The sequence below is a fragment of the Bubalus bubalis genome, chromosome 2 (assembly GCF_019923935.1).
Source record: "Bubalus bubalis isolate 160015118507 breed Murrah chromosome 2, NDDB_SH_1, whole genome shotgun sequence".
Classification (NCBI taxonomy): Eukaryota; Metazoa; Chordata; class Mammalia; order Artiodactyla; family Bovidae; genus Bubalus; species Bubalus bubalis.
In genome coordinates, this window is record NC_059158.1 from 19,425,761 (window position 1) to 19,438,541 (window position 12,781).

General features: G+C 42.0%; 1 protein-coding gene across 9 annotated transcripts in view; it reads right to left on the minus strand.

The window, feature by feature from the left end:
• The window catches only part of RIPOR2 (RHO family interacting cell polarization regulator 2), a 214,405-nt gene that overhangs the window by 35,648 nt on the left and 165,976 nt on the right, over positions 1–12,781 (minus strand). For all 9 annotated transcript variants that reach the window (XM_044927953.2, XM_006051188.4, XM_025266477.3 and 6 more), the window contains 5 exons: positions 11,819–11,974; positions 11,053–11,131; positions 9,277–9,300; positions 7,829–7,882; positions 3,864–4,013 (listed from right to left, as the gene is read on the minus strand). In XM_044927953.2, the coding sequence (XP_044783888.1) occupies positions 3,864–4,013; positions 7,829–7,882; positions 9,277–9,300; positions 11,053–11,131; positions 11,819–11,974 (463 nt within the window). The remainder of the gene's footprint in view (positions 1–3,863; positions 4,014–7,828; positions 7,883–9,276; positions 9,301–11,052; positions 11,132–11,818; positions 11,975–12,781) is intronic.

The window sequence follows — 12,781 nt, forward strand, 5'->3', positions numbered from 1 at the left end:
TTCTATTCAATGACTGGTACTTAATATTCTTAGTTGTGATAATGGTATGTGGTTATGCAAGGAATACATGTGTTACACAGGTTCTCATTAAAGCATCCGTGCTAAAATATTTATGGGGTGAAATGTCACATTATTTACCACTTACTATCGAATGACTTAGTAAAAAGGGAAAAAAACGGAGCATATGCAAGAGAAGGAAAGCAAATATGGCAAAACATTAGCAACTGGTAAGTCTAAATAAAGTAATGACGGTCAACATACTAGTCTTTAGTTTTCTGTAGGTTTGAAAATTTTCTTTACAATAATTTGGAGTCAAAAGAGCTGAGAAGTTCAACTGTACTCCAAGCGACTGAGGCAGGATTCCTGCTGCTGTGCCAGGAGGCCCCCAAAATGACTCTTGGGTTTGACAAACGTCCTCTCCTCATCTAATGTTGAGGGAACAGTGGAGACAAAGGAGCGACACCATCTCTGCCTGTGGTTAGATGTCTAACCACCCAGCCTACTTCCTCAGTGTCTGAGGACCTAAATAACAGAGTAGCTACAGTTAGAAATCAAGAGAAAAGCGCTGTGGCTGGGGGCTGCCCCCATGGAGGCCCTCCTGCAGTGGCCAGTTTAAGCTTTGGGTGGTAGCTCAGCTGGTAAAGAATCCACCTGCAATGCAGGAGACCCCGGTTCAATTCCTGGGTCGGGAAGATCTGCTGGAGAAGGGATAGGCTACCCACTCCAGTATTCTTGGGCTTCCCTAGTGGCTCAGACGGTAAAGAATCTGCCTGCAATGCAGGTGACCTGGGTTTGATCCCTGGGTTGGGAAGATCCCTGGGAGAACAGCATGGCAACTCACTCCAGTATTCTTGCCTGGAGAATCCCATGGACAGAAGAGCCTGGTGGGCTACAGTCCATGGGGTTGCAGACTCAGACACGATAGAGTGACTAAGCACAGCACACAGCCGTCACCTCTGGTGTCCTAAGCAGAAGGCTCTGTGCCAGCCTCCTGTGCGTGCCCCTGTCCCCCTGCCCCACACAGACACCCTGGGGCAGCATCTGCAGGCTCCTCCCCATCACATTTTGGGGGCTCGGGCCTGTGGCCTGGGCAGATCAATGAGCATGGACAGGGGCTGCTTCCATATGCTATCTTTTTTTAAAACTTTTTATTTTGTAATGGGGTACAGCCGATTAACAATGTTGTGAGAGTTTCAGGTGGCCAGTGAAGGGATTCAGCCATACATACACATGTATTCATTCTCCCCCAAACTCCCCTCCCATCCTGGCTGAGGGGTTGCTTCCATTTGGATTTTGTTTGCAGAGGGCTTCAGGATTGACTTGCAAGCTAGGGGTTCTGACTCTTAGACGTCAGTACCTCAAATAGCTCAGCAAAGCTGGGGAAAACTTCCTGAGGTTGAACTTTGTGCAGCTGGAAAGTTTTGAAAACAAAATCTCAGCTTTGTAAACCAATTTTCTTCCTCTGAGCACTGGGTGTCTCTGGGAAGGAATGGATTACTGTTTCTAGAAATCTATCAACGATGTTATCGTACCTGTCAGTACTGTGACCAGAGTCTTTAGGAAACTTGGTGGGGGCAGGGGACAGCTAGTTTAACAGTTGAGGACACCCACAGTCAGAATTGTCTTCTGTCTCCCCCAGGCAGCCCTGGATGAACACTGCGGCCATTGCAAAAGGCTCCCAGAACCATCAATTCCTAAACCCTCTTTGTGATAAAATCCCTGTTTTTTGTGGTTATGTGAAGACACAAATCCACCTGATGTCAAGTGAGGTAAGAAGCTACCGATGTCCTGGCCTGCCTTCTCCTCTTGCTGAAATTACACTACACAACAACCTTGAATTTGTGAGCCAATATGATGTCGTGTCTTGGCACCTGACCAGGGGTTGTTACTTCTTTTTTTTTTTTTCTTAAAGCTTTTTATTTATACTGGGGTATAACCAACTAACAATAATAGTGATAGTTTCAGGTAGACAGCAAAGGGATTCAGCCATACACATACAAGTATCCACTGTCCCCCGAACTCCCTTCCCATCCAGGCTGTCACATAACACTGAGCAGGGTTCCATGGGTGGGTGTTTCTGAAACACCCTACAAAAGTTTTGGGACAGGCACAGGCTGCTGCTCTGTCTTCGGCATGTGTACTGAGAATGGCCACTCTCACGGCAACTGCTCTTTTGACTTCAGAGATGTATGGAAATGAGGTCTCCTGAACTAGGGCTGCTTCTAAGCCAGAGAGTCTTAGCCTGTGCTCCATCAACTTGGATGGGGGAAAAAAGAAAAAGTCATGTTGCTATTTCCACTAATCTCTAACTGAAATCTAGTATGTCTGTATATCATGAATGGAGAAAACAAGCCGCAGCCGTACGACTGGGACCTAGTAAAAGTCTACGTTCATGTCACATCAATTGTTGCAGGCATCTTGAGAAATCATTTCAATACTTTGAAATTTCAATAGTTATTGGAGCCGTTGCTAAATCTTATAGTTTGATGTGTTCATAAAGCAGCAGTCTTGTACTGTACTACACATTTGGTTTCAAAAATATTTTGATCACTGTGCTGACAATACTGAATTAACTCTATTTCAATATCATTTGTTTCCTTTGAATTCCTATGGGCTTTATTTCATGCATTCAAAAAGCATTCTCCCGAAAAGGGAACTTAGGTGAAGAAGCCCTGCTTTAAGCCATGAAAAAAGACAAAGTTGGTTCAGAGAAGAGGCAGGGCTGGAGGGTTACACAGGAAATGATCCTGCGGCAAGTCATCTAAGACGTCCCTCCTGTCCCAGGGTTGAGACAGATGCTCACACCGGGAACTGTCCAGTAGACCCTCATCAGGCTGATGACTTCATTCATGACATTGGATCTCTGGACAAAGACACATGGGACAGTGAGAAGGTTTTAATAATTCAGTCATTTCATCTCAGACACTGCTATCAGGTGACCCCGGGAGGAGCGAAGACCTCTCTGTGTCGTATGTCTGGGCCCCAGAGACCATCAGAAAGCAGAAAAGCGTGCTTCTGTTCATGACTCTTTTTCTTCCCTCCTTTAAAATAGAACAGAAATTTCTTACAATAAAATAATCATAGGCAGGAGGTTAGTGAACCCAACATCCAGGGCGGCCATCTTAACCACAAGGTCTGTTCAGTTTGCAGGGATAAAGCTAGAGAATCTGGAAGTGCATTTCAATGAGCAGAACCAGCACATTTGTGGCTCATTCATTTGCTGACGTTTTTAACATGCCTTTGTAATCCACTTGTGCATAGAAGGTACACATAAAGAAGTAGGACACTTGTCCTGTGAACGGCTTCACAGCATTTAAAATCCTGTGGATTTGCACGCCCATGAACGACGACACCAGGAGGGGTGTGCCTGACAGGTGAAGCTCACAGACCAAGAAAGTAACTTGCTCTGGAGTTTATAGGAGGTGCTGAATCAAAATACCACGAATGATACCACCCAAGAGACATTTTAAAAACTGCACTGATGGCCTCAAGAAAATGCAAGACGTGCAAATAGCAAAACTTCTCTCTCTAAAGAGTAGAATGAGCTTGCAGGGTGCCTGGTTCTCGGGATGTTTGTGTGCTTAGTCGCTTCAGTCATGTCCGACTCTTTGCGACCCTATGGACTGTAGCCTGCCAGGCTCCTCTGTCCATGGGATTCTCCAGGCAAGAATACTGGAGTGGGTTGCCATGCCCTCCTCCATGGGATCTTCCCAACCCAGGGATGGAACGTGTGTCTCTTACATCTCCTGCATTGGCAGGTGGATTCTTTACCACTAGCACCACCTGGGAAGCCCTATGGTTCTTGACAATTCAATTCAGGTCAGGCCAGGTGGAGTTCAGCAGCCGAGCAGGCTGGCACGTACCTCTGTGTACTCTTTGTAGCTCCGGTTGATCTCTGCCAGGCTCTCACGGGCAGCTTTGCTGGCAGGTGACGTTGCAAAGGCTTGCTTCATTTTACTGGCACCATCTTGGAGGCGTCTTTGGATACAATAAGCTTCATAGAGTTCATCTACCTGCCAGAATCAAAACAAAACAAGAACACGATCAATATTTATCACACTTGAAGAAAGTGACACAGGCCATTGCTAAGAGTTCAAGATACTTTATGTTTCTGAACTCAGAAGCAGACTCTTGTAGAAGTACCATCCTTTCTAGACAGACCCATCATTTTTGTTTCAGCCACTCAGTTCCATTTTCTATTTCAAACCAGATTTTACCCTGAGCTGTCTTTTCAAACGGCATGGAATGAAAATGAACTTAACTTTGGTGGACCGCATGAGATAAGGTTTAGATAATGAGGACAGGAGTCTTTTACACAAGGAACAAACACTGGAAGAGTGTGTACAGTATCACACTGATGTGAAGACCTTGCATTTACTGGGCTATTATCACTTTATTTTAAGAGTGTCACCAGGTAATAGTCACACATCCAGATTTAGAATTCTTTTTAAAAAGAACATGAGACTATTTATCGAAAATGATTTTTGTAAAGATGTGGCTCAACAAAAGACAGAAAACAATGGCAAGTTATTCTTAAAATTAGAGTGAAGCATGATTGTCAAAACTTATCAAACTGAACATAAGAACTGTGACATCTTTGTCATGTAAATTATACCACAATTAAAAACATAAATGGGAAGAATGGAAATGAACATTTCTCTGCAATACCTCTATGCTTAGGCTTCTAAATAATAATATACTCTTTGCAAGTGGTTATTGATCATACTCATTAGATAAGCCTGACAGTCACTTAATACTTCTCAGGCAGTAATTCTCAATCAATCCAGCGTGATATTCAAGGGACATCTGGCAACATCTGGAGACATTTTCCAATGTCACATCTGGGAGGTGCTGCTAGCCTCTAGTGAGTAGAGGCCAGGGATGCTGCTAAACATCACAGAGGACAGCCCCCTACAGCAAGGAATTACCCGAAATGTCAATAGTGCCTACACTGAGAAAACCTAAAGTTATTCCAGATATTTATCTTTATAGTCTCTTGTAATATTTTCAGTTATCAACACACCAACCTCAGTTAACTGTAGGAATTTTCATGTAGATTAAAAAGCATGATATCACTAAACATTCTATGTTCTGGGAGGCACTTATCTACCTAGGACTACTTGAATTTTTCATTTCCATACAAACTTTGTTCTATCTAAAAGGAGGCTATAGCTGTGGATTCAGAAGGAGGTGGAGATGAATATGATGGGTTTCAGCATTTAAGATTCCCCTTTCGTCCTGAAGGCAAACTTTTGGCTGATCTCTAAAAAGCATTGCTACTACTACCTGTTAATGGTATAATTTTCCATAGTTGCTCTCTCTATACAGATGTCAGTGATGCTTAGCCGAGTACATGAATGTTAAGAGACTGAAGATGATTCTCTTGGTTAAAGGATTCTTTGCTGCTCTTTGACAATTCACTCCACTTTTCTGAAAGGAATCGTCAAAACTCTGGAAGGATCAACAGTCTTTCATCTTTGGGGTTGGTGGAATTGTCCCTGAATAAGAGGGAGGTATAGGACCCAAGGGATGGTGGCATATTTGCTGATAAGATCCTTTGGCTGGTGAGCGGCACTGAGGGCGGTTTCCATACACTCAAACCAAGACTCACTTGGTGAGCTTGTTAAAATGTTGATGCCCAGGCCTCACTCTGACACACTGATTTAGTAGCTTAGGGATGGGTGAGGAGTTTGAAAATTTAAATAAACGGTGCAGATTGTCTGATGTGGCTGGTCCCCTGGAGACTTAGAAACACAGGAGCTGATATCTCTTCTAGTGCAGGCCTGGCTGCCTCATCTGTGTGGCCTCCTGGGGGACCGGCCCTTCAGCCTCTTTCCCAAAGTCGCTGAGACTGTAATCCTCTCAATAAGGAAACTGCTCACTGGACCACTGGTATAGCCCTAATGATTAGTATACTACTTTACATTTAAAGAATAGTTTATTCTGTTTTCATTTATTTTTAAAATATTTTTATTTATTTTTAATTTTTTTTATATTGGAGTATCATTGATTAACAATGTTAGTTTCAGGTGTACAGCAAAGTGATTCAGTTATACATATTTATTGTCATTTAAATATTAGTCTATCCTAGCCAAATGGAGTTAACCTTTCACATAAAGGATAACTAAGCAGGGGTTTAGTTATCTTTGGGGTTGGTGGATTTAGGTGGTTGCACTCACCTAAGCAGAAGCTGCAGGCAAGAATTTGTCTTACCTATAAGTTAGCAGTGTGTGTGTGTGTGTGTGTGTGTGTGTGTGTTAGTCATTCAGTTGTGTCTGACTCTTTGCGACCCCACAGACTGTAGCCTGCCAGGCTCCTCTGTCCATGAGATTCTCCAGGCAAGAATACTGGAGTGGACTGCCATCCTTTTCTCCAGAGGATCTTCCCAACCTAGGGATCAAACCCTGGTCTCCTGCACTGCAGGCGGATTCTTTACTGTTTGAGCTACAGGGAAGTCCTGTAAGTTAGCAGTGGTTCTCATCAAATAAATGGAGTCAATAAAATATAACTTGTTAGGATTTGTTAGGCATCCATGCATAAGATGCCACAGATAGGGGGTTACTAGCCTTTAATAACCACTAAGAATGTTATATCTTACAATGATGGATATGAGCTGGATAAATACACTTTTTCCTAATACTAATTCTGTTTTCTTGCTATTTTCCCAACTAAACAGAGTAATTTCAAAGCTCACCTGCCACATAAATATCTTCTAATGGATGTCATTGTTTTACTTATTGAGTTGAACAGAAATAGGAGCAATTTCAGATTTACCAAGGTAATAAATATCTTTCAAAGTAGGAATGTACAAAAGTAGTATCATATAAACGTTTACAGACGTATAAATCATCACAGAATTCTAAACTGGAAAGGATTCTTAGGATCATCTAGATTGACTACGTGCAACTCCAGGCTCACTATACAGAGTGGGAAGTCAAGGTCCACCTGGATGATACAGCCCAGTGAGTATGTGGCAGAGATGGAAGTAAACCTGAGACTTCTGACTCCTAGTAGAGAGAACAGCTAAAACCTCCAGTCTCCACACTTGGAAGATGAGTGGGTGCCTCTGATGGGTGCAGATGAGAACAGGAATTGCTGATAGTGTGATTCAGCTGCTCTCAAACGGGAATTGTTTCTAGGGTATGCCAATACTGCCGACAGTGTCCAGAGTGACGGGGGATAGTCCCACTCCATGCTAGGGTGGTGGGACCATCAGTCAACAATTTGTAGGGTTCAGGGCTGGATATCAGGGACCCTGAAAAACTGGAGTACACAGAGGGAAGCAGTGAAGATGAAAAGGAACTTGGAAACCAAGCCATGTGAAGAAGAGTGGAAGAAACTTAAGTAAGCATGAGAAAGATTGAGGGAGCTACACTACAGCTGTGGTTAAGTATTTTAAAGGCCTTGATAAAGAAGATTATGGGGGTTCCTTCTTTATCAAGGAAGGATACGGAACCGTTATATGTGGGACACAAGTGTAAAGTTAAGCAAGTGTGAAGATTTTTGTAGGGTCAGTCTGGGGCAATCTTATCTCTGACCAGACCACACTGAAGCTGTATTCTACACTAGTCACTGGGCACGCTGCACAGGAAACACTAAATATCTGTTGATCTGAAGCAGAGTAAAAAATGTGCTAGTTCATCAGGCTTTCCATTCTTATTTTTTTCCTCCAACTGTACTGCCTGTTAGAGGATTTAACTGCTAATCAGGCTAGGAATCAATTGGATAAGAAATGCTCCATGGACTAGATGCTACGTTCAGGCCAAAGGTATACTGATTAGTGACCGAGAACTGAAAAACAGGCAAAGACAAGAGGAATGTCAATTACCTTACTGATGTGAAACTCCAGGCGTCTCATGTATCTTTCAATTGTTTTAATTTGCTGGAATTAAAAGAAGAAGTTTGAAACAGTACAGACATTTACAGTTTCACTGATTAGACACGTGTAGCTATTTATTAAAGATTTTTATTTTACAACTTCATTTATTTTTGGCTGTGCTGGGTCTTTGCTGTTGCCGGGACTTTCCCCTAGTTGCAGTAAGTGGGGGCTATTCTCTAGTCGTGGTGCACGGGCTTCTCCTTGCGGTGGCTTCTTGTTGCAGAGCATGGGCTCTAGGGTGCTCAGACTTCAGTAGTTGCAGTTCCCAGGCTTTAGAGCACAAGCTCAATATCTGTGCTGCACAGGCTTAGTTGCTCCACCGCATGTGGGGTGTTTCTGGATCAGGGATCCCAGGGATGGAACTTGTGTCCCCCGCATTGGCAGGTGGATTCTTTATCACTGAGCCACCAGGGAAGTCCTGTGTGGCTATCTTTATTATCTCATACTCAAAAATGCCAGAAATTGTTAACTATTTCCCCTTTCTTCCTAACTCTGTTACTACTTTAAAAGATTCTCTAGTATCAACTTAGACAGTATTTTTTAAAAATACTGAATACACACGCTGAAAGATGAACTTGAGCTAGCTTTTAGAATCCTTATGTTTAACATCAAGGGAGGCCAAAGAAATTGAATTTCCTGGATTTCTGGCAGGACAGTATCATATTGGAGTATACTTAAATTCCTTCATAATGACATTTTATCAGTTCAAAGATGAACTCACCCCCATTTTAATGTTTCTGAAACTAGGGTGCATTTCACAACTGCTGCAGTCTGTGCCTGCCTCAAGATAATCATAGTTGGTTATGTGTCACCTCTTCCATTTGAGTTATAAATATTAAATTTAATTACCCTTTAAAATATTTGCAAACAGATTATACTAGGATTCAGCATCAAAGGTCTCAAATATACAGAAAGGCATGGAAAGAGACAACATTGCATATAACTTTATAAAATATGTACATATAAGAGTTTGTCACTAAATGTAAAATACACTTTTTAAGTGAAAAGAAAGAAATGTGTCACAGTTTAACTGGAATCACTCTTTTTCTTAGTGGCACATAAGATAATGATGTATTTTCCAATCAAAGATTTCTTCCATTTGATGAAATATGATAGTTCCCGTTTAGAGAGAACACAGGTATGGACCTTTAAACACTTGGAAAATTCTTAAACTTACTAGCACACTGAGAAACCCTGAAACCAGGTGGCATTTTTACAAAAGTGACCTTAAACACATTATTGAGTCTGTAGATCATAGTACTTACATCATTCTCATTAGATAAAAGCATGAACTCTTTCTCTAGGACCTTAGCTGGACCTAAGAGGAGATTGCTGACTTCTCAAAGATGAAGGGTTTTTCCCCCCAGCAATGCCCTGAACACAGAACAATAACTTACCTTGTCTAGGTCATACAGCACACCCTAAAATTAAAAAAAAAAAAAAAAGAGTATCCGGGTTAAAACATAGTTCCCTCAAAACCCTTACTGACATGAATCGAAGGATTTTGTCTGCATTTCTGCATTGTCAGTGAAATAATGATCAACCCCAAAATGTTCTGTTGGACTTTTTACATTTGCTTTAAAAGAGCAAAAATCTGGGTTATTTTAATTACCACTAAGAATATTTTTAAGAGCTAGTATTTATTTATATTCTGTGTCTCCAGAACCCTGCCCAGTCCTTGCTGCCCCCTGGGAGCTGTAAAATGTTCACTTGCTTTGAGCTCTCCTCTCTTACATAGTGAGGGGCACAGAAATTCATCTTCACTTAAAAAAATTTTTTTTAATGTTAACATGAAAAATAGCAGTGATATATGTGTTAAAAAAGACTTGCCTTCCTGTTTAAACACATAAAAATTGATATTTAAGAAGAGTCCTTGAGAGTGGTGACAGGCTTTCCACAAATTGTCTTTAAAGCATGTTTATTCCTGGGTCACCATATCACAGGAGCATCAGTACACTAAGCCCACAGCCCCCATCAGAAGGGTTTTTTGGAACACTTAGTCCCGCTGGAAGCGCCTCCATCCACACACCATTGTTCTCCAAAGAGGAACATTTGTTGCCACTGAGGACTGTCAAGGACATTCAAAAGCTCTGAAGGCCACTCCACAGTGAGTTCCACATAAATGGGAGCACTTTATCCTTTAATATCATTAGAATATAAAACCTCAACTTTCTGTGAAGAATTTAACCCCTACCCAGCCTCTCTGTTCATGGATTTCTCCAGGCAACTCTCCAGGCAAGACTACTGGAGTGGGCTGCCATTTCCTTCTCCAAAGGATCTTCCCAACTCAGGGATCGAACCTGGGTCTCCTGCACTTCATGCAGATTCTTCACCAACTGAGCCACTAGGGAAGTCCCTAAGCCTGCATATTTCAGGCTTTTCAGGACAAAAATATACATTTTAGCACATCTTTTAAAAAAGATAACAGCTATTCATGTATATCTGAACCTTGTGTATGTAAACTTTTCCCAGGCTTTCTGATGCCTTGGAACATTAAGGCATATCATTTAGGACTTACCAGAATCATTTAAAATCATTAGAAACACCTCTTCAAGCAGAGAAGCCCTCACAGATTCAGAATAGAGGAAACTTGTAAGAATCTCCAACAATACCATGTGCAGTTGAAATGGCTCAAGGACTCCTCTGATTTCTCCTAACAGTGGCCTCTTGAGCTTCCTTCCCCTTTCTGATATCACTCACCTATTACTTTTTAAAAACTGGAGATAAAACAAAAGTTCTGGGCTCCAAATTCCAACACTAAAAATATGGTGGTGGTGCTGTTCAGTGGCTAAGTTGTGTTCGACTCTTTGTGACCCCATGAACTGCAGCATGCCAGGCTTCCCTGTACATCACTATCTCCCAGAGGAAAATCCCAACTTTTCAGTTCCTTATATTACTTGGGAGGAGGGGTATAGGGAGTTTATTTTTAAGTTTTTTTTTTTTCCTGATTACAAAGTTTGTCTGCATAAATATGCTTGGAAAATACTGGAACATATTAAAAATAAAGCATTTAAATACACATCTGGAAGCAGATGGTACTCTGCCCCTTGGATCTGCTTTTCTTGAAGCTTCTTCTTCATCCTATGCTCATCTAGTAAGATAAGTTACTTAGCAGCGCCTCCTCTTCCACCCCAAAACCCGACTGCGTTAACATCTTAATGATTAGTACCTACCAGGCGCGAGTTTCTTCTCATATCTTTTAACTGAGTTGTCAGCTTGTCCAGCTCTGTCTGGTGAACCTCCAGATACTCACTGTAAAGATAAGAGAGATGTGATCATGAACTCCATGACCACTGAGTGGAATGAGTGCTGATGCTGACCTGAACAGGGGGATTAAGAACCTGAACCTTACTCTGTGGAGTGCAGAGCTGGTGAGGGAAAGGCTCTGCATTTTTCCAAACTCTCCACATTTTGAAAGCTCTAGCAGTTGCCTCTGATATTATCCAGATGGTCTAAAAGGAGAACCCCATGAGGCAAAACCAATGAAGAGGGAGGGGTGAGTATTATGGAGTCAGTCTTGGGTCTGGGCTCATGGAATCCCATCTAAGTTCCACATGACATTGACTGTATGTATCTCATCACACACTAGGGAAGTTTTATTCTGGACAAACCGTTGCTATAATATACTTGGGAAGGTTTTAGAACCCTTCTTCAGCAGTCTCTAGAACAGATGCCTGTCTACCATTGTTGAAGTGAAATCCAATGCAGAGTTAAATATAAATATATTACTTTTTCAGGTCTCTTTCAATGTTTGGCTATGATGGAAACCAGACAGAGTTCTTATCTTTCGGACTCATTTAATGTTTCCTCAATTATGGTGCAATCATGCTACAGAAATAGACATTCTAAAATTATCTTACAAGACTAGCTTTTCTGACCCTCCTGAGGATTTTAGAAAGGAAAAAGGTTTCAATGAATCATTAGGTTTGATGTTCTTACTCAAGTCCATTTTTCAAAGCCCTGTAGACCTCTTCCACCCTTTTAGGCTGAGGCTCTTTGGGAGGGCTGCTGTTTTTGTGTCCTAAATTGTGCATTTTCTTCAGTTTGGCCTGAGGCTTCTTGAGAGCGGAGGAATTTTCAATGAAGGAGTTACATCTATGGAAAGAGAAAAGAAAAGCTGAAATGGTTTGAGTCTCTGGCAGCCGAAGTGATCTGATCAAAGAAATGCCTTTTAATCATCTTGTGTCTGCATTAGTGTCTTTTGGGATAGGTAACATTCCCTTGCATATTAATAGATCTGAGCCACCCTACATTTTGTTTTGTGGTATTAGATTTAACTGCTGAAATCTGGAAGTTTGGCTGGGCAGTGGCTACCCAGAGTCAAAGCCTGGCTGTAGGTAATGTACACTCTGAATGAAAGCATGTCACATCACTGAATCCTCATGGGAAGCCAAGGACACACACTTCTAGGTAGAAATAATGAACAGGCAGAAGGATATAATCCAGCTAAAAAAATATGTTCACTATGTGACATGAGGTGTAAGCATCTACTGAATTTGACTGGGGGGCGTCCCTGGTGGCTCATTGGTAAAGAGTCTCCCTGCCAAGGCAGGAGACATGGGCTCGACCCTGATCCAGGAAGATCCTGCATGCTGAGGAGCAACTAAGCCCATACTCCATGCCCTAGAGCCCATGCTCCACAACAAGAGAAGCCACTGCAATGAAAAGCCTGAGCACTGCAACTAAAGAACAGCCCCTGCTACTGCAACTAGAGAAAGCACAACAGAGTCAGCACAGCCAAACGTAAATAAATAAATAAAAGTATAAAAAGAAGGCAAATTCGACTGAGATGTGAATGAATACATCTTAAATAAAGGGTCTGTAATGTAAGTCACTTCAGTCGTGTCCGACTCTGTGCGACCCCATAGACGGCAGCCTACTAGGCTCCCCCGTCCCTGGGAT